A 19198-nucleotide genomic window follows, 5' to 3' on the forward strand; every position below is an offset into this window, starting at 1 on the left:
AACAAATATTTCATAAATATTCTTCAGCAATAATCGATTAAAATAATAATAATAATAATAATAATAATTACAGACTTTATTGCAGACTTTTTAAATCATTTAACTCTGACCTCACATGTCTCACTGGATGCTCCTGTAACCTCTCCCTTATTCTCTGACTCCTCCTCTGCTCCGTCTGCAGGCTTCTGTGAGAACAGAAAGATCACTGCTATGAATAATAAGCACAAAATGTGGCATAATGTATTTAACATAATAAGCTTTATGACATGGTAATAACAAAATAAAAACTACTATGGAACACACTATATTTGTGAGAGGTAAACTGTGTGAGTTTAAAGGGATATTATTAACCTCACCTCCTCACACTCTGACTTTATCTGATGGTTTTGGGGGTCATTCTCATTGTCCTTAGTAGATTTGTCTCGCTGAGTCTTTCCTGTGTCCATTGTTTGGCCTTCTGGGTTTTCCTTCACCAGACCATTAAATGGTCCAAGCTCAAAACACTGGTTCAGCAGCTCCAGGTTAATGTCAGCACTCACACTCATAAAACCCACTGCACTTCCCTCGTTCTGAATAAAAACACAGTGTATATCAGAGGTAAGCAAAGGCCTCTTCATTCATTAAGAGGTTATAGAGGTAGAGGCGCTGTCACACAGCTCCATAGATCTGGAGGTTGTGGGTTTAAATCCCACTCCGGGTGACTGTCTGTGAGGAGTGTGGTGTGTTCTCCCTGTGTCCGCGTGGGTTTCCTCCAGGTGACTGTCTGTGAGGAGTGTGGTGTGTTCTCCCTGTGTCTGCGTGGGTTTCCTCCGGGTGACTGTCTGTGAGGAGTGTGGTGTGTTCTCCCTGTGTCCCAGGGGGTTTCCTCCGGGTGACTGTCTGTGAGGAGTGTGGTGTGTTCTCCCTGTGTCCCAGGGGGTTTCCTCCGGGTGACTGTCTGTGAGGAGTGTGGTGTGTTCTCCCTGTGTCTGCGTGGGTTTCCTCCAGGTGACTGTCTGTGAGGAGTGTGGTGTGTTCTCCCTGTGTCTGCGTGGGTTTCCTTCAGGTGACTGTTTGTGAGGAGTGTGGTGTGTTCTCCCTGTGTCCGCATGGGTTCCCCCGGGTGCTTCGGTTTCCTCCCACGGTCCAAAAACACACATTTGTAGGTGGATTAGTGACTTAAGTGTCTATATTTGTGAGTGTGTGTCGCCCTGTGAAGGACTGGCGCCCCCCTACTGGGTGTGTACCGGCCTTGCGCCCAATGATTCCAGGTAGGAATGGATGAATGAATGTTCTAAACTGTTGCTTAAAGGAGCAGTCAGTCATTTTACAACCAAAATGCAGCAAATCATGAAAGCCCTATCATTGTGGGGTCTCTGGTTTGACCCAAGGGCCTACAATTGGCTCTTTTTCTCCAGGGGAGGTGGGATGGCCTCCCTCTCCCCATTATTACTCAAGCACAGTCCTGGCCAGTGCAGGTTTCTGTTGGATGATATGACAGATCTGGACAGTTAGCATTCTCCTAAGTGTGCTGAGCTGTCCAGTGGTGTTGCATTAGCAATATATTGGAAAATGACAGTACTTGGTTTCACTTGGTTTTTAGTGTGAGTGAATTGAGATTCCTTGTCCATCTTTAAAATAATTTTAAATCATAATTAATGACTCATCCAGGCCACTATGTGTGAGTGTGAAGAATAATGACTACAGAAGATGGCTGAGTGCTCCTTTAAGTTTTTGAAAATGTGCTCAGAATCAGGGTCAGGTGCCCACACAATGCTGATACAAACACAGATGTTAGCATAAGCATGTGCTGGATGTTCCATGTTTAGCGATCAGAATTATCTCAAACAAACACAAAGCATTTTGTGAAGACTTTTAGGGCAGAATGAATAATTAAAACCTAAGTGTGAACAACAACAAAAAAGCTCTGTAATTATTCATGACATTCTCTGGAAATGCTAAAAAAAAATGATAGCTGTGATAGCACTCCTGGGCAATGGAGAGCCGTTAGCGGAGCGTGCACCCAAACAAAACCAGAAAAAAAAAGCAAAAATGCTACAGATGTCTGGACACAATATGCTGAGTGTGAGCATGTCTTGGCTGGGCATTAGCTCTCATCTGCCATATGCTGCTATGAACACATGTCAGCTTGAGTCTCAGAGAGAGGGGAGAGGGAGAAGGGGAGGGAGGGACCTGTCATTGGGAGGGGGGGGGGGTCACCCTGCCATCATTTCAGTTACATTTTTGCAAAATAAATAAATAAATAATAAAGCATCTGCAGCCTTGAGTGTGCCCACTGCTGCGCAATTCAAACGTGCAGCAAGGATTTCATCGCCATGGTGATTCGCAAATGAAGCGAGCGATGGTGCCCAGACTGGCCCCCATTTGCATTGAGTTTTTAAAGCGCATGAATATTCGTGGGACACTGTTTGGCAAGCGTTACTAACCTCGCAGACCACCACATGATTGCCCTCATCCTGAGCCTCGATGAGTTCAGCCAGGAAGTACGGCCCGTAGGAGCTCGACAGAGCCTTGGTCTGCTCCGCTAAGAGGATGGTGAGGTCATCATGGTCCTCCACTCTGGAGGAAATTATGACTTTACTAAACATTAAATAAAAATACACACTATATGTGCAAGAGCTTGCAGACAGCCCAAAAACACTCGCAGTATGAATCATTTCATAGAAAAGTATGAATCTGCATCTAATTTTATCATACGCAATGACAAACGTTGATTAGAGGGGTATAAATCTCCCCAGCACTGGACGGTGGAGCATTTGCTACTTTGGCTCCTGGGCTCTCCCCCTGTCCTGAAGTCATGGTGATGGAAAGGGGGTGGTTTCCCACCTGACACCAAAAGTTACATAGTGCTGTTTCTGCAGTGCTGAGTCTGGAGTAGCAATGGCAGAGGCTCCATTCTTACTATCACAGCTCAGTGGAGCATTACAATGACTTAAAGCTGTAATTGTAAGGTTAAAATTCTACCTAGTGTTCCTCTAATTCATCAATCTGGAGGCCACCAAATCACACACTGTAAAACAAGAACACCCGATCTGTTTTTATGCTCTGCCTAAATCTGAAAACGCTTCCTGTGTCAAGTGCAGAGACTTTAGAATAGTCCCGCCTCCTCTTCTGGGGCTGTCCAATCACAACGCAGGACTCACGATAAGATGACGTTGAACAGAGCAAAACAAACACAACGAGCTCAGAGATATGAATGTTTTAAGCTGTAGAAACGGGTAGAATTTGTCCGTTGTAAGTACCTGGCTCTGCGCACATGGAGCCTTGGGCAGTAGTTGTGTCTGTGGCACACGAACGCAGCACACTGGACCCCCTCAGTTTTACACGGCATGGGCTCAAAAATGCCCATCAGAGCAGGTTCTGGAGAAAGAAATTAAAGTGAGTTTAAACATATGAGAACAATAACAATGGACAGTGAAGAATGAAAACACCACTAGGCAAGGTTTAGTATTTTTGCTCCTGGTCTCCCCCTACAGTTGCAGAGTGTAATTCATTTCACCTACCCTCCTTCAAAAGATACATAGTACAGTTTCTGCAGTGCTGAGCCCAGAGTAGCGAGGAGAGAGGCTCTGTTCTGTATGTTACAGATCAGTGGAGCATCTCAATGATTCTGAAGCTGTAATTTTGTGGTAAAAATATGACATAGTGTTCATTTAAAGTAGCTAAACCAGCCAATTCCGAAGGGCATTCAGATGTATATCTGTCCAAAATGGAGCACATGAAAAATCCTGTCTGTTTGGTTTTAAGAAATACACACATTCAGATACAAGAAATATTTTATTCTTTAATAAAAGAAAGGCCAAAATGCCTCCAGTGCAGTGAGAGTGAAGCCTCGTTTTCTTACCGATGCCACTGCTGTAGGGCGTGAGCAGGCAGATGTATTCCAGCTCTGTGACTGCACTGAACACAGCTCTGTTCATGATGAAGGAAACAGAAAAGATTATAGTTTAGCTCTGCTTTGCCTCCCTTTATAACATTTAACCTCACAATGTAAAATCTAACTTTATCTGATTGTAGAATTCAATGCAGAGGGCTATGGATGGAAACAGGAAAACATTGCCATGGTGGAAATGTAATTTTTGCAGCCTGAAACTAGATTTAAACTCAGGCTAACTGGATGACTATAGAGAAATCTGTCTCACCCCAGCCAGTCGTTGTCTGAATACACGGAAACATCTTCAGATAAACCAATCTCAGAATGCTGGATATATTTAATTGACTCCAGAAATGTATAGGTGTCCAAAGAGTGCGCCTTTTATACTGTTACCTTATTATTTCTTTAGCGCTGCCATCTGAAAAACCGGGCTGGGCCACAAACAGATGCAGGAAGAGGGTATTCAGCGTCTAGAGAGATAAACACAAGGGGAAGAAGTCCAGGATTCTGAAACAGAAGGGTCTGTCATCTTTATTGAATCATAAACTGCATCACTGCTTAGTGTCTCGGCTTACTGTGAATTTTGTGCCGTCGAAATGAGCCCAAAGGAATTCTTCCCATGAAGCCTGGTCCACAAGGTTTCCGATGGGGTGGTCCAAGAAAGCAGCATGGGCAAGGATTTGATTTTTTGCTGTGTTTAAAGTCACTGCCAAATTAGCCTTCTCTCTGAGAGGTCAGAAACAGAGCAATAAATGAAACAGAAAACAGATGAAAGGAAGACTCGTAGGCCTCTGTGTCCCAGTAGTCTGTACTATAACTGTTCAGCAGTGAAGCAGAGCTACCCTACAGGGGGCGTCTGATTAAGTGGACAGCGAGTAGACCCCAGTATTGATGGTCGTCATATGTACGTGAAAACAGAAATACAGAGTACTCACAGAAGATAGATGACGTTGACTCTGCCAAACACCTCGGCAGTAGCAGGAGTGATGAGTTTACAAATCTGTGGAGCATCCCAAGACTCGGTTCGTCTGACACTCACGCTCTCAGCTTTACCCATGGATGATATGATGGTCCTCATGATCCCCTGGAGAGAAATTAAAATGTTATTATTTGACTTCGTAGACACCTGCTCATCCATCATTCCTTCTGAAATTAATGGGATTGTATAGAGTGGGTGGGTTATAGTGTTCCATCATTGGAGAGAATACAGTTACACTGCACGGCAGCATTTCTCTGGACTGGACAGCCTCAACATTTATGACTGAAATGCCCACCTAATGGCCTAGTGCTCCACAGATGCTGGGAGTGGGATTCCTCTGCCCACTTCAGTCTGCAGTCTGAAAGCCCCACTGCACAAGTTGGTCCGAATTGGTTCTGTAAGTTTGATATTTCTCTATTCATCTTCTAGGGTATAAACACCACTACACTTGGTTTTATGGCCATATAATTCATAGAGTACCCTGTCTCCTTTGGTCTGGGACGCTAAGCAGGGTCGGCCTGGTCAGTACTTGGATGGGAAGCCACCTAGGAGCTTTACGGCAGCATTGTGGTGCTCCAGGTAGTGTCACAGTCACACAGTTGCAGGGTCTTTGGGTTGTGGGTCATTGTCTGTGAGGAATGTGGTGTGTTCTCCCAGTGTCTGTGTGGGTTTCCTCTGGGTGACTGTCTGTGAGGAGTGTGGTGTGTTCTCCCTGTGTCCGTGTGGGTTTCCTCCGGGTGACTGTCTGTGAGGAGTGTAGTGTGTTCTCCCAGTGTCTGTGTGGGTTTCCTCCAGGTGATTGTCTGTGAGGAGTGTGGTGTGTTCTCCCTGTGTCCGTGTGGGTTTCCTCCGGGTGACTGTCTGTGAGGAGTGTAGTGTGTTCTCCCAGTGTCTGTGTGGGTTTCCTCCGGGTGACTGTCTGTAAGGAGTGTGGTGTGTTCTCCCTGTGTCCGTGTGGGTTTCCTCCGGGTGACTGTCTGTGAGGAATGTGGTGTGTCCTCCCTGTGTCTGTGTGGGTTTCCTCTGGGTGATCCAGTTTCATTCCATGGTCCATAAACACATGTTAGTGGGTGGTTTGGCTATTACAAAAACTGTCTACAGGTGTGAGTGTGTGAGTGACTGGGTGAGTGTGTGAAACTGTCCACAGGTGTGAGTGAGTGTGGAAGATGGAGTAAGTGTGTGAAACTGCCCACAGGCAACCCGGTCTCACACTTACTCATGATCTAGACACATACATAGGAGACTGCAATTTGTGACATAGTTGCATATTTTCAACATTATATGTGACAATATCACGATCATAAGTGTATGGGTAATTACCATAGAAACCGTCATATCCATGCGCCGTGTTATACGACAGTAACACAACACCTCCTCATTAAAGCGTCATTACCATCCGTTAATACCACTGTCTTATATTTATTTACAGAAAATATTCATTCATTCATTCATTCATTCATTATCTGTAACCCTTATCCAGTTCAGGGTCGCGGTGGGTCCAGAGCCTACCTGGAATCATTGGGCACAAGGTGGGAATACACCCTGGAGGGGGCGCCAGTCCTTCACAGGGCAACACACCCACACATTCACACCTATGGACAATTTTGAGTCACCAATACACCTACCAACGTGTGTTTTTGGACTGTGGGAGGAAACCGGAGCACCCGGAGGAAACCCACACAGACACAGGGAGAACACACCACACTCCTCACAGGCAGTCACCCGGAGGAAACCCGCGCGGACACAGAGAACACACCAACTCCTCACAGGCAGTCACCCGGAGGGGGAATCGAACCCACAACCTCCAGGTCCCTGGAGCTGTGTGACTGCGACACCTACCTGCTGCACCACCGTGCCGCCCTTACAGAAAATATAACGTTACTAATTCATTATTTGCTAAAATATCGACATAAATAATGGCTAGAGAAATGTCCTTTTCAGTATTAACCTTTTGAAAATTAGTCAAAATAACGTTAAGTGAAAGAAATGTTGTTAGAGTTAAAGCTAAAGTAGGACACCAATAATAAGCATTGCTTAGGAGAAATATTATAATAAAATACTTTATGCCTTTGTTGGAATAAGAACCTATGTTATGTAATTCGCATTATGGCTTTTTCTATGTTATGAGTAATGACCCTGTAATGAGGAAGAGTTTTCGTGTTACTGTCGAAAATATGCGACTATGTCACAAATTACAATGTCCTATATATGTGACTACATCACGAATAGGGGTGAGACCGGGTTGCCACAGGTGTGAGTGACTGGGTGATTGGGTGAATGAGTGATGCCCTGGGATGGACTCATCCTCTCTCCAGGGTGTATTCCTGCCTGGCACCCAGTGAAGGTAAGTGAAATGTAAGTTCCTGATCCACTGCGACCCTGAACCGGATGAAGTTGTTACAGAACATTAATGAATGCATGAATCCTTGATTTTCACTGGAGGATCTTGAGAGAATAACATTTAAAATACAGGGTTTGTATAGTTTGTATAAGTTGTATTGATAAGCCACAAATTATGAGAAAAAAATCCCTCCAAATAGATTTTTTTCCATATTAATTGCAGTATGGATTTAGTCAATGAACACACTTCTGATCGCGATATCATTAGGCATCGCGATAACGAGGAGATATCATTCTCACTTTAGTGCCAGATTGTATTTGCAGCCTGTTTACGAAATTTTATTAAGAAAAAAACAAACAAGAGAAACCGCAACATTACCTTTCGACCTTGTGGAAATAAAGTCCAGTAGTTTCTAAATTCATAAACATTCAGTAACCAGCAGTAATGTAGCCCGTAGTTTAATAGATAAACATAAAGTCGGCAAGAGAAGAGCACTGGGCATCCTGTTGCTACAGTAACGAGCGTGATGACGTAGGCTAGGCTACGTCTTACGTTGCCCTTTCGTCATACAGTGTAGTGTAATGGCGGAGGGCTGTTAGGCGGCAGAGTGTCGTTGAGACTTTCTGTTATTAATAAATATTTCATGTTGTGTTCAGTTTAGCTTCTTTCCGTCTCTGGGCTCAGACACTCCGAGAACATGGCGTCCACCGCGGCGGGGAAACAGAGGATACCGAAAGTGGCGAAGGTGAGAGAGTGTGTGTTTGAGAGCGCGCCGCTGGATGAGAAGCTAACGCTGCTGGAGGGGTCTTGTTCCAATTCGAGCGCTTGGGCACTAGCAGACTTCAGTGTATTTATGTACACTTACAGAGGAAGTCAGACTTTCTGTATAATAGAGCCGTTAACACATAAACAAGAGTGTTGAGAGTAGTTTGTTGTAAAATTCTCCTTCCCTGAGGAACTTATAGACTCTTACATTATTACAAATTTAGTAATGGAAACGAGGCATCACACACAGACTGTCCAAAATCACCACTGAAGCTTCACCTTTCTCTGAGTCTCTCACACTAATTATTATACATTCTATAATAAAATTACCTCATTTCTAAGCTCAGACTTTACACTTGAGCAGCTCCACTGACCGTACAGGAGCTCTTTATAATTCTATAGTTACAGACTGAGGTCCATCTTGTGCTGTACATACTTTACAGTCCTAAAAACCTGGGTAAAGAAACTAGTTATAAACGAAACACAATGAATTATTCGTGATATATAAATCAACATTTTGATCGAGTATGCATTTATGAACACTACACAATTCTTGGAGCCCTTAACTCTGAGTGCAGCCATGGCTAGAAATGTTCACACTTGCTAAACACCCTAAGTAGGACACAGTAATGCGATTTGGAGCACGGCCCTGAACTAAAAGCAAAGTGGAGAGTTAAGGGGTAGATCTTAGCTGCTCTTGTTTAATTTTACACGGACAAATATTTAGCTTCTGAATGATATTTCCTTGATTATAACGTGCACACAAGGATCCAGGATTTTCACTTGTTTTCTGGCTGAAATTGGGAACTGAATACCGTCCTAAACCTCAGTTAGTAGTGGGTTGGAACCCATTATTGGAACCATGGCTAAAGAGACACTAAGATAAATAGACACTCAAATAGACACACAGACCTTTATTGATGCTGAGGAAAATTGTAGTGTCACAGTAATTTCAAAGTTGTAGACCTCACATATACACTTCCTGGCTAATAAGATGTTGCACTGTCTAATATTCAACACTCATTGTCCAATTTATCAGCTCCAATGACCAAACAAGTGCACTTTTATAGCTCTTTTTGTTAGTGCTTTAGTTATTTCACCTTAACTTTCAATAGTCAGGACCACCACAGAGCAGGTATGATTTGGGTGGTAGATCATTCCCAATGCTTCAGTGACACTGAGGTGAAGGTGGTGGTGTGTTAGTGTGTGTTGTGCTGGCATGAGTGGATCAGACACAGCAGTGCTGCTGGACTTTTAAAGACCCCAGTGTCACTGATGGACTGAAAATAGTCCACCAACCATAAGCATGCAGCAACAGATGAGCTACTGTCTCTTACAAGGTGGACCACCAGGGTAGGTGTGTCTAACATAGTGGACAGTGAGTGGACACAGGGTTTAAAACTCAAGCAGCACTGCTGTGTCTGATCCACTCGCACCAGCACAACACACACTAACACACCACCACCACGTCAGTGTCACTGCAGCGCTGAGAGTGATCCACACCCAAACCATTGTATAAAATATAAGAATTTGGTTTGAAATACTACTACTTTTAATAAATACAATCAAAATACTCTGTGTCAAAACTGGAAAAATGTTAAATATTATTGTGTTTAATGTTAGGGTAGTGTTTTTTTTAGCTGTGGTGTCTAAATATGTTTCTTTAAATTCTTAGGTGAAAAACAAAGCTCCGGCGGAGGTGCAGATCACCGCTGAGCAGCTGCTGAGAGAAGCCAAGGAGAGAGAACTCGAGCTCCTTCCCCCACCGCCCAAACAGAAGATCACTGACGAGGAGGAGTTAAACGACTACAAGCTACGAAAGCGCAAGGTAAGTTTCAGTGTCGTGAACTTTATCAGGTTTTTTCATTCGTTCAGGCTCAGATTCTATAACCATCAACATCCTCTACTTTTAAGGGATTTGAAGACAATATCAGAAAGAACAGAACTGTAATAAGCAACTGGATAAAGTACGCACAATGGGAGGAGAGCCTGAAGGAAGTACAGAGGTACAACACTCACTAATTAATGATCGTCTGAGTGTATGAGTATCTGAACATCAGCATAAACCCCTGTGTGTGTTATTTCTTGTTGAAGGGCTCGTTCTATCTACGAGCGAGCGCTGGATGTGGATCACAGAAACGTCACGCTCTGGCTGAAATACGCCGAGATGGAGATGAAGAACCGGCAGGTCAATCACGCTCGAAACATCTGGGACAGAGCCATAACCATCCTGCCCCGAGTCAACCAGTTCTGGTAGTAGTCCATCCATCCGTTTATACCATCATTGCTACACAACACATCTGTGCTCATTGCCTTCACATATGATACACGTCGTACGGTAGAATATACCGTAGAATACGAGAGAGCCCTGGTAACATTCAGCTAAAGGGGTGTAATTGCATTTTTATGCTATTATCAGTTGCATAATAGAGGCTTAAAACGACAATAATATATCACTGTTATTTCTGGGACAGTGTATATATGTTAGTTTATTCAAGGCCTACGATAAACATTACTTTTAGGCAAATTGGGAGCCCGTAGAGCAGGTCTCTGCAGCGCTCACTTAAATGTGAATCGTAATGATCTTGTTAATTGGGATAATTCTGCAGGTGGTTACAGTAAGCGTGCTTGTGCTTATAAGATTACAATCTACAGAAGGCAATCGATGTAAACTCCAACGTTCACAGAACATTATAGCGACGCTGTGCCTTTATTTCTGGTCATAATCTCTTCTTTGCGTGGATCTTTGCTCAGGTACAAGTACACGTACATGGAGGAGATGCTGGGGAATGTGGCGGGCTGCAGGCAGGTGTTTGAGCGGTGGATGGAGTGGGAGCCTGAAGAACAAGCCTGGCACTCGTACATCAACTTCGAGCTTCGCTACAAAGAGGTGGACAAAGCCAGAACCATCTACGAGAGATATATCCTTTACTTCAGCTTATCAGTGTCAGCCTCCTCTTGGATTAAATGTCAGGAGTAAATGAGTAATGTTTGTTTGTATCTGAAGTGTTTATCGGTTTTTGTGATTTAGTGCTCGGTGTAAAAGAGTGAGTATGATCAGGAGGAGTGACATGGCTGGTGTTACGATCACAGGTTACAAATATATTATTATTTAGTGTGCAGTTCAATACAGTTCAGAATTTGGAGTCACTGTTCAGTCTATAGCTGAAATCAAGCGTCTCCCCTAAAATGACAAAAGAAATCAGACTTTTAGTGTTGTATTGTGGGATTGTAATACACTCATACATTTGATTGTGTGTTAGTGTGACGTTTCTGCAGCAGGTGGTGCTGTAATCACACCAACTTTGTGTATCTTGCAGAGAGGAAACTGCCTTAAGCTCCCACGCACTTGCAGGAGCTCACAAACACACATTGCTAGTTTTTAAATGGAGCGGTGAAATACTTTTCACAAATTTCTGTTCTGTGATCTAGGTCTTTACATTAAAGTAGACTACAGTTAGATCCAACAACTCATCCTTACACCAGTGCTATAATAATATCAGTACACTGTAGCGTAATGACAGACCTAACAGGAGATACTGTTTGATCAGAGGATGATGGGACCCCTTGTGGGTCTTGGTTCATCCCAGTGTTTCTTCCTCCAGTTTCGAGTGAGTTTTTCCTTGCCACTGTCACCTTTGGCTTGTTCACATGTGACTTATCTGCTGTGATACTAATCCTGTAAAACAGCTGTGTGAGAACATCTGTTGTAAAAGGCACTATACAAACGCATTTTGATTTTATTTAAAGACAAATGCTGGAGAAAATCTTAATGCACCCATTGGGAATTGTTTTAAAATTGCGTTGTGTCTTTATGAAGTTCATTCATTCATTCATTCATTATCTGTAACCCTTATCCAGTTCAGAGTCGCGGTGGGTGCAGAGCCTACCTGGAATCATTGGGCGCAAGGGGAGAATACACCCTGGAGGGGGCACCAGTCCTTCACAGGGCAACACACACACTCACACCTACGGACACTTTTGAGTCGCCAATCCACCTACCAACGTGTGTTTTTGGACTGTGGGAAGAAACCGGAGCACCCGGAGGAAACCCACGCAGACACAGGGAGAACACACCACACTCCTCACAGACAGTCACCCGGAGGAAACCCACACAGACACAGGGAGAACACACCACACTCCTCACAGTCACTGCAGGTGACTGTCTGTGAGGAGTGTGGTGTGTTCTCCCTGTGTCTGCGTGGGTTTCCTCCGGGTGCTCCGGTTTCTTCCCACAGTCCAAAAACACACGTTGGTAGGTGGATTGGCGACTCAAGTGTCCGTAGGTGTGAATGTGTGCGTGTGTTGCCCTGTGAAGGACTGGCGCCCCCTCCAGGGTGTATTCCCGCCTTGCGCCCAATGATTCCAGGTAGGCTCTGCACCCACCGCGACTCTGAACTGGATAAGAGTTACAGATAATGAATGAATATTAAAACAGAACCGTTGTTGAACGGGGGTGGAGGGGTAAAAGAACTAAAAGGGGCTAAAGAACTTTTAAAACAGCTCTGACTACATTTACTCCATTTAAAAAAGGTATGGAGTAATATTATCTTAAGACTGGGAGAATGTGTTTATATTTGTCTGGATTTTAACAGCTGCTGTTTTGAGTGGACTGTAAATGGTCTACAAACCTACTTGGGGTGAAAAACCATCAGCTGCGGCCGTGTGAAGTGTGACTTTTCACATTTGTTTTATTGTGTAGTATTGTGAAAAGATATGGGATGCTGTGTTTTTGTTTTTTTTTTGTGCAATTTTTGTATTCTGTAAAGGTTACACAAACTGTCCTTAACTCCACTGCACTTGTGATAGTTCACCCTGAGGTAAAGAACTGGATCAAATACGCTCGGTTTGAGGACAAGCACGGCTACATCGCTCACGCCAGGAAGGTGTTTGAGAGAGCCGTGGAGTTCTTCGGAGAGGAGCACATCGACGAAAACCTTTTTGTGGCCTTTTCTAAATTCGAGGAAAAGCAGAAAGAGGTAACTTCTCGCTCAGATCTTAAAACACCGCTTGTGTCTCAGCACACTCCGCTTCAGAACTAAAAGTCAGGTTTGTGTATGTCACAGTTTGAGCGGGTTCGGGTCATCTATAAATACGCTCTGGACCGAATCCCCAAGCATCAGGCCCAGGAGCTCTTCAAAAGCTACACTGTGTTTGAGAAGAAGTTTGGAGACAGGAGAGGAATCGAGGACGTCATCGTCAGCAAAAGAAGATTTCAGTACGAAGAAGAAGTCAAGGTAAAATATCTGACGTTTATTTATTTAATTTAATCTATTGCAGAGTCACTGATGTGTCAATTATGGGCTGATATTAGTAGCTGGTTAAGTTTGGATCGGCCTGTGTTCATACGTCTTGTCACAACACGAGTACAGTGATTGTGTTGGACTGACTTGTGGCCAGTTGTGGTGCCCTTAGTGAGTTTTCTTAATATAAACAGTAAAGAAAAGCAGCTGTAGCTATTGCTAAACTTCAACTTTCGAAGACTTATATTCTGTGTATTCAGGATTTGTGTGATTTCCTCTCTCTTGAAGGCGAATCCACATAACTACGATGCCTGGTTTGATTACCTGCGGCTGGTGGAGAGTGACGCTGACCCTGATACGGTCCGAGAAGTGTACGAAAGAGCCATCGCTAACTTTCCCCCCATCCAAGAGAAGAGACACTGGCGGCGCTACATCTATCTGTGGATTAACTACGCTCTGTACGAGGAGCTGGAGGTCAAGGTCAGACACAGGGCAACTACAGCTGTCTGAGCAGGGTCTGAAATGTGACATGCGTTTGTATTTCCTTGGGCTTGTATATCGTATGATTTTAAACAAGAGTGAGGGTATTAACTGTGTTTCTTTCTGCGGTAGGACCCTGAGAAAACACGGCAGGTGTATCAGACCTGTCTGGAGCTCATCCCTCACAAAAAGGTACTGCCACGTAATTAATGACTCCTGAAGTGCAGTGTAGTACAGTGCTGTCGTTCAGTTGTTTTTAGAGATTAAATTCTGCTGTTATTCTGGTTCACAGTTCACATTTGCCAAACTTTGGCTGCTCTACGGCCAGTTTGAGATTCGTCAGAAGAACTTGCAGAACGCCAGACGAGGCCTGGTAAGGTTTTTACACTCTCGCCTGATGTCAGCTTTATTAACACCGCTACGGCCGAGTCTGACGCTCTGTCCCCTCTCTCACCAGGGCACGGCTATAGGGAAATGCCCAAAAAACAAACTGTTCAAGGGCTACATAGAGCTGGAGCTGCAGCTGAGAGAGTTTGACCGCTGCAGGAAGCTATATGAGAAATATCTGGAGTTTGCCCCGGAAAACTGCACCACCTGGATCAAGTTTGCAGAGCTGGAGACCATCCTGGGTGACACAGAGCGAGCGCGGGCCATATTCGAACTGGCCATCAGCCAACCCAGACTGGACATGCCAGAGGTGATCTCCCCCAGCTCAGCTCATCTGTTTTTAAACATCATCAGTCCAAGTTACCTCTGAAACGTTTTTGTGATGATGAACCAACAACTTTTCATGTTCCCAGGTGCTGTGGAAGTCTTATATTGACTTTGAGATTGAGCAGGAGGAGTACAATAACACCCGAGGGCTTTATAAGAGGCTGCTACAGCGCACCCAGCATGTCAAGGTAAGGACGTCTCCCTCGGTGCGGTGGGGTTTTTGGGGGAGAGGTCTCATTTACACATTTTTCATTGCTAAGAGTCCACCAGTCACGCCAAACTGGAAGAGTGAAGACTATTAGAATTTCTCAAGAGCACCTCAGCTATGTTTCAGGGGGAGACAGTGCTCTTCCTTCACTCTCCACCTCCTGATTTTTCCTTCTGGTCAGGAGTTTCCTGCCATTGCACAGGCAACGAAACAGGAGAACCATAAACAAAATGTACAAGTCTGAAAAGGAAAATACTCCCCTTTCCCATGGCTTCACATTTTCCAAACAGCTGCCTCATTAAGCTTTAGTGGGTTAATTAAATCCTGAAGTGATCTGCCCTTTTCTTCATCATTTCACTAGTTGATTCATGTCCTCCGTGTGTTCAGGTATGGATCAGTTACGCCCAGTTCGAGCTGTCAGTGGACGGTGATGACCGGCTGCAGGGATGCAGGCAGGTTTACGAGGAGGCGAATAAGAGCCTAAGGAACTGTGAGGAGAAGGAGGAGAGGCTGATGCTTCTGGAGTCCTGGAAGAACTTTGAGCAGGAGTTCGGCACCTTCACCCACAAGGACAGAGTGAGGAAACTGCTGCCGGAGAAAGTGAAGAAGAGGAGGAAGCTCACAGCTGAGGACGGGGTGAGTGAGACGGCCTTAAACGCACCCACACCGCAAGTTTTACTATTTTCCAACTCATTCATCTCTGCTTCAACACGAATTTAAACTTGTTTGTTTGTGTTCCAGTCGGATGCAGGATGGGAGGAGTATTACGACTACATCTTCCCAGAGGACGCTGCCAATCAGCCCAACCTCAAGCTGCTGGCCATGGCCAAGATGTGGAAGAAACAGCAGCAAAACGAAGAGCCGGAATCAGAGCCCCAGGGGGAACAAGAGACAGAAAAGGAGGAGAGAAGTAGCCCTATAAAGCCGAGAGAGGAAGAGGAGGACGACGACGACAAAAGAGAGCAGGAGCCTAAAGAGAGTGTATATGATGATCGTGACGACAGTGACAGCAGCAGCAGCGCCAGTGAGAGTGAGGAGGAAAAAACAGACGGCAGAAAAGAGAGCGAGAAGACGGATGATGCAGAGAAAGACTGAAGTGGACAGGACTTTGTTGTCTCAAACTTTGACTTCAATGTTTTCTGCAAATGATTTTTTATAACAAAATAAAAAAGTGAAAGCTTGTTGTTTTGTACATTTTTAAAGCAACTGATTTAAGGTATTTTTTAAATGACTTTTATTAAAATCTGAACATCTTCCACAGTCAGACGTGCGAGGAAACGAATCTCATTTTAAATAAAGTTTATACAACAGTGACCCTCTGAAGATTTCATTCAGCGAGAGGACTACACACTGAGCTTTGTGTGAAATAGTCTGGGCAAGAACGGCAGCTATATTTCCCAATATGGGGTACAGAAGTCAGAGAGCCACTGAACAGTGTTATTCTATGTCCTCGGGTCGGACAGGGTGTGGCAGTGGTATTATCGACTTCTTCTCCGTGTCTCTGGATAATGCTTTCCTCATATCTGCAGACACACACAACAAGGACACCATTAAAAACTTATGTAGAAACAGTTGAGAAGCTGCACTGACCAAGTTCTTAAAAATGTACCATAGGCATCTTCATCTGGTTCTCCGTTGCTTGCGGAGTAGTATTCTATTACGGTTCTGTAGACGCTGTAACCCAGCTGTTTGTACATGTTCACAGCAACTTGATTGGAGACTCGCACAAAAAGATCAACAAAGAATCCTCCTTTCCTACACGTGGAGAAACAAACAAACAGTTTGTCTTATTTCATTTGCTTCATTACAATGATTCCCAGTCCTGGCACAACCTGTACTTACAAACCTGGTCTAGCACATGAAGGGTTACATTTGCATGTCATAGACTGTGGTGGGAAAAGCACAGAAATGTAACTGTAAGTAGCTTAAGAGCTAACATGTGTAAATGTATCATTTTAATACAAAAATATATATACAGGAGGTCGTCGGGTTACGTCAGTACCTAGTTACGATGTTTCGTGGTTACGAAGCATCTCCCATTTACTGTATAAAGCCTTGTTTCGACTGAAGTGGTTTTGCGTCGTAAACGTCGTAACGTGAACTTCATGTTTGGTGTGCGCGGCGGAAGAATACACGGTCACGCGGCTCGGGACCGAGGAGGATAGGATAAGTGCGTACAGTATGTACGTATGTTCCGACTTACACCAAAAATTGGTTTACGACGCGACGTAGGAACGGATCAACGTCGTAAGTCAAGGACCCCCTGTATATATCTTCAGTTTCCTGGTGTGTAGTGTAGCGACTAATCAACACCTAGTCCTCATTCACAGCCAAAAGTCCAGTCGTGGGCAGCTCCGTTTTACATTTAAATGTATTTGGATGAAGATAAAATGTGTACGAGCTAAACTGAAGGACACCACCTTCAGAACAATACCTTTCTGAGATTTCCTCCAGCATCTCCATGAGTTTGGCAGCGAGTCCCAGGCGTCTGAACTCAGGAGCGACGGACAGAGCAGTGACGTGCCCGTGCCACTCTTCCCTCGCGACTGAACCCTCTGCTTTTCCCATGACTTCAAAGAAAATGGGAGACAAGATTTTACAAACAAAAACACAGGTGGAAACCACTCATCAAGGTCACACAGGATGTTCATTTAAATGATGCTATGTTGACATTAACCACAGGGCCATTTGTTAAAACATCTGTCTGTACATATATCTGTATAAATATATAAAAAAAAAAAGTGTCTGTTCATTAATTGCATTGGCATAGGATATTTTGCATCTTGTGTACTTCCTCAAGGATGTCACTCAAACGGCCTTCAAGTCGTCCTTCAGTGAGTGAGTTGTAGTCCCAACATTTCCTACCTTTCACTTGATTAAACTGTATATCTGGATTAAATTATCTGCCAAATGCTTAATGCTTAACACCTACATGCTGCAGATTTGATAATGCCAGTGATATTTCCAGTGTCAGAAAAAAAAGATTAGTTACATCAGTAAAACCACACAATTTCCAGTTGGCATCGCTGCCTAAGCCACAAGTGTAAAGGCTGATATTTAAAGGAGATACTCACTGTAGCCCATCAGCTCTCCACCTGGAGCTTCTGCCACAATGAAGTACTCGGGCCAGTGTGCCAGATACTGCAGATAAAAGGGAATTCCATACTGTAAAGGAGCAGTTAAGGAGAGAGTGCGTGGAGAAGGAGAGTCCAGCTGTGGGACTACTGTAGCATCAACAACATTTATTCACAGTGCAAGCAAAATCTGTTCAAGGCAAAGGATACAGTCTCTGTTAGAGGATCCAAATTTCTGCAAAAAAGGAACAAACAGTATTGTGAAAGCAATTTTACATCTATTACTTGTATATTTACCTTTGGCCTAAACTTTGTGGACACCAATGTTTCTTCTTACACAAGAGGGGATAATAACTAGGGGGTGTTTTGCTTTGCTGAGGTTACAGTCTGTAGACGCGAGAGGGTGGCTTTATTCTAGATGTTGGAACACATGACTGCATTTAGCTCCATCACTCCAGAAGTTCCACTGCTCCACAACCCGATTCTTAGGGCTGTTATAGCCCCGAAGCTCACACTGGGTTTGAGGCCTGATGAGCTTAATGATCATGTACAGCTGCTCCAGGGAACCCCATTTCATGTCATACCTTTCTGTGGAGATTATACACACTGTGTGTATTCATCTGAATGTTTGTGTCTACAAACACACACCTCATATTAGCTCCAGACCATAACTGTTCAAAACACAACAGCATTACAGACTGATATAAAGCAATATTATAGGAGGTGTAGATAATACACATTGTTACCTACTGTGCTTAATTGTAAGGCTGTTATTTTTAGTTTTGTGCCATATTTATATATTTTTTAATGTACTGTTTAATAGCTTTCCTGCAACCTCTCATTTTAGCCATGTTCTTACTCATATAACCCACTTGGGTTTCTCCTAAACTGTACTTTATAGACAGTGTTCACACACAGCGCCCAAACTAGTCACAGAACTTTAATAATAATAAATAAACATATAAAAACAGCCCAACCATTCCCATTCTACTGAGCTAAGACATTGTTTCCAAAACCTCGGTAAAATATCAATACTGTAGCTCTACTGAAGCAACGATACACGCTCATAGTCGCCTTTAAAGCCTCTACAACAAGTCTAGAATGTTTCTATAGCGCAAACTCTTTCGGAAAATTAAGTTTAATGTAGTTACAGACGTTTGTAACTCGAGGCGAGGTTTAGCTGCTAGGCTAAAGAAGCCCCCTCTTCTTCGCCTGTTTGGGCTCTTTCTCGGTTATTTCTGTGAATACCACAACAAACCGTATCCTCAAAGAACATATAAACTTACATATTATTAAATTTGAAGAGGTCGTCGCAGTTAAAAGCCCGTAACGTTGTCATCTTCTGTTTTTAGAGTATTAGCTTTAGCCCTTCTCCCTCTCCCTGTGTAAACCACAGTGCCACACTAACCGTGCCGTCCGCTGGAGGTACTGCACCCTTTAAACCTGCCAGAACATTAAAACCACACTTTGCGACACTGTTCTCTCTGCTCCACGGACCACACAGGAGCACGTTGTAGTTC

At 43.9% G+C, this 19198-nt stretch overlaps 3 protein-coding genes across 9 annotated transcripts in view; 1 reads left to right on the forward strand and 2 right to left on the reverse strand.

Annotated features, from left to right (window-relative positions):
• The window catches only part of cfap61 (cilia and flagella associated protein 61), a 59938-nt gene extending 52221 nt beyond the window's left edge, over window positions 1-7717 (reverse strand). The window contains exons 1-9 of one of the 3 annotated variants that reach the window (XM_066676310.1): window positions 7573-7717; window positions 4810-4958; window positions 4450-4600; window positions 4268-4344; window positions 3845-3912; window positions 3243-3360; window positions 2427-2559; window positions 357-569; window positions 111-185 (exon numbers count right to left, since the gene is read on the reverse strand). In XM_066676310.1, coding sequence (XP_066532407.1) covers window positions 111-185; window positions 357-569; window positions 2427-2559; window positions 3243-3360; window positions 3845-3912; window positions 4268-4344; window positions 4450-4600; window positions 4810-4952 — 978 coding nt within the window. In that variant the 5' untranslated portion in view covers window positions 4953-4958; window positions 7573-7717. The remainder of the gene's footprint in view (window positions 1-110; window positions 186-356; window positions 570-2426; window positions 2560-3242; window positions 3361-3844; window positions 3913-4267; window positions 4345-4449; window positions 4601-4809; window positions 4959-7572) is intronic. The other 2 variants (XM_066676308.1, XM_066676309.1) reach the window with 2 other exon arrangements.
• A 34-nt stretch (window positions 7718-7751) lies between these two features.
• On the forward strand, window positions 7752-15867 carry crnkl1 (crooked neck pre-mRNA splicing factor 1). Its single transcript, XM_066676311.1, has 14 exons — window positions 7752-7939; window positions 9635-9787; window positions 9874-9965; window positions 10054-10212; window positions 10714-10880; window positions 12760-12938; window positions 13026-13196; window positions 13491-13682; window positions 13815-13874; window positions 13975-14055; window positions 14140-14379; window positions 14483-14584; window positions 14992-15240; window positions 15346-15867. The coding sequence occupies exons 1-14, from the start codon at window positions 7892-7894 to the stop codon at window positions 15697-15699; spliced, it is 2247 nt and encodes a 748-aa protein (XP_066532408.1). The 5' UTR covers window positions 7752-7891; the 3' UTR covers window positions 15700-15867.
• Window positions 15800-19198, reverse strand: part of naa20 (N-alpha-acetyltransferase 20, NatB catalytic subunit) — a 169142-nt gene continuing 165743 nt past the window's right edge. For 4 of the 5 annotated variants that reach the window (XM_066676316.1, XM_066676315.1, XM_066676313.1 and 1 more), the window contains 5 exons: window positions 17889-17913; window positions 17679-17769; window positions 17039-17174; window positions 16214-16359; window positions 15800-16127 (listed from right to left, as the gene is read on the reverse strand). In XM_066676316.1, the coding sequence (XP_066532413.1) occupies window positions 16042-16127; window positions 16214-16359; window positions 17039-17174; window positions 17679-17769; window positions 17889-17913 (484 nt within the window). In that variant the 3' untranslated portion in view covers window positions 15800-16041. Of the gene's footprint in view, window positions 16128-16213; window positions 16360-17038; window positions 17175-17678; window positions 17770-17888; window positions 17914-18964; window positions 19092-19198 lie in introns of those variants that run through there. The other variant, XM_066676317.1, reaches the window with a different exon arrangement.

Source organism: Hoplias malabaricus, chromosome 7 (genome assembly GCF_029633855.1).
Source record: "Hoplias malabaricus isolate fHopMal1 chromosome 7, fHopMal1.hap1, whole genome shotgun sequence".
NCBI classification, from domain to species: Eukaryota; Metazoa; Chordata; class Actinopteri; order Characiformes; family Erythrinidae; genus Hoplias; species Hoplias malabaricus.

Excerpts from the sequence above, each read along its gene's own strand:
- crnkl1 (XM_066676311.1), top strand. The coding sequence starts at position 7,892 with ATGGCGTCCACCGCGGCGGGGAAACAGAGGATACCGAAAGTGGCGAAG. Across the intron at positions 7,940-9,634 it reads GGATACCGAAAGTGGCGAAG|GTGAAAAACAAAGCTCCGGC; the intron begins GTGAGAGAGTGT and ends TTAAATTCTTAG. Across the intron at positions 13,683-13,814 it reads ACGAGGAGCTGGAGGTCAAG|GACCCTGAGAAAACACGGCA; the intron begins GTCAGACACAGG and ends TTTCTGCGGTAG.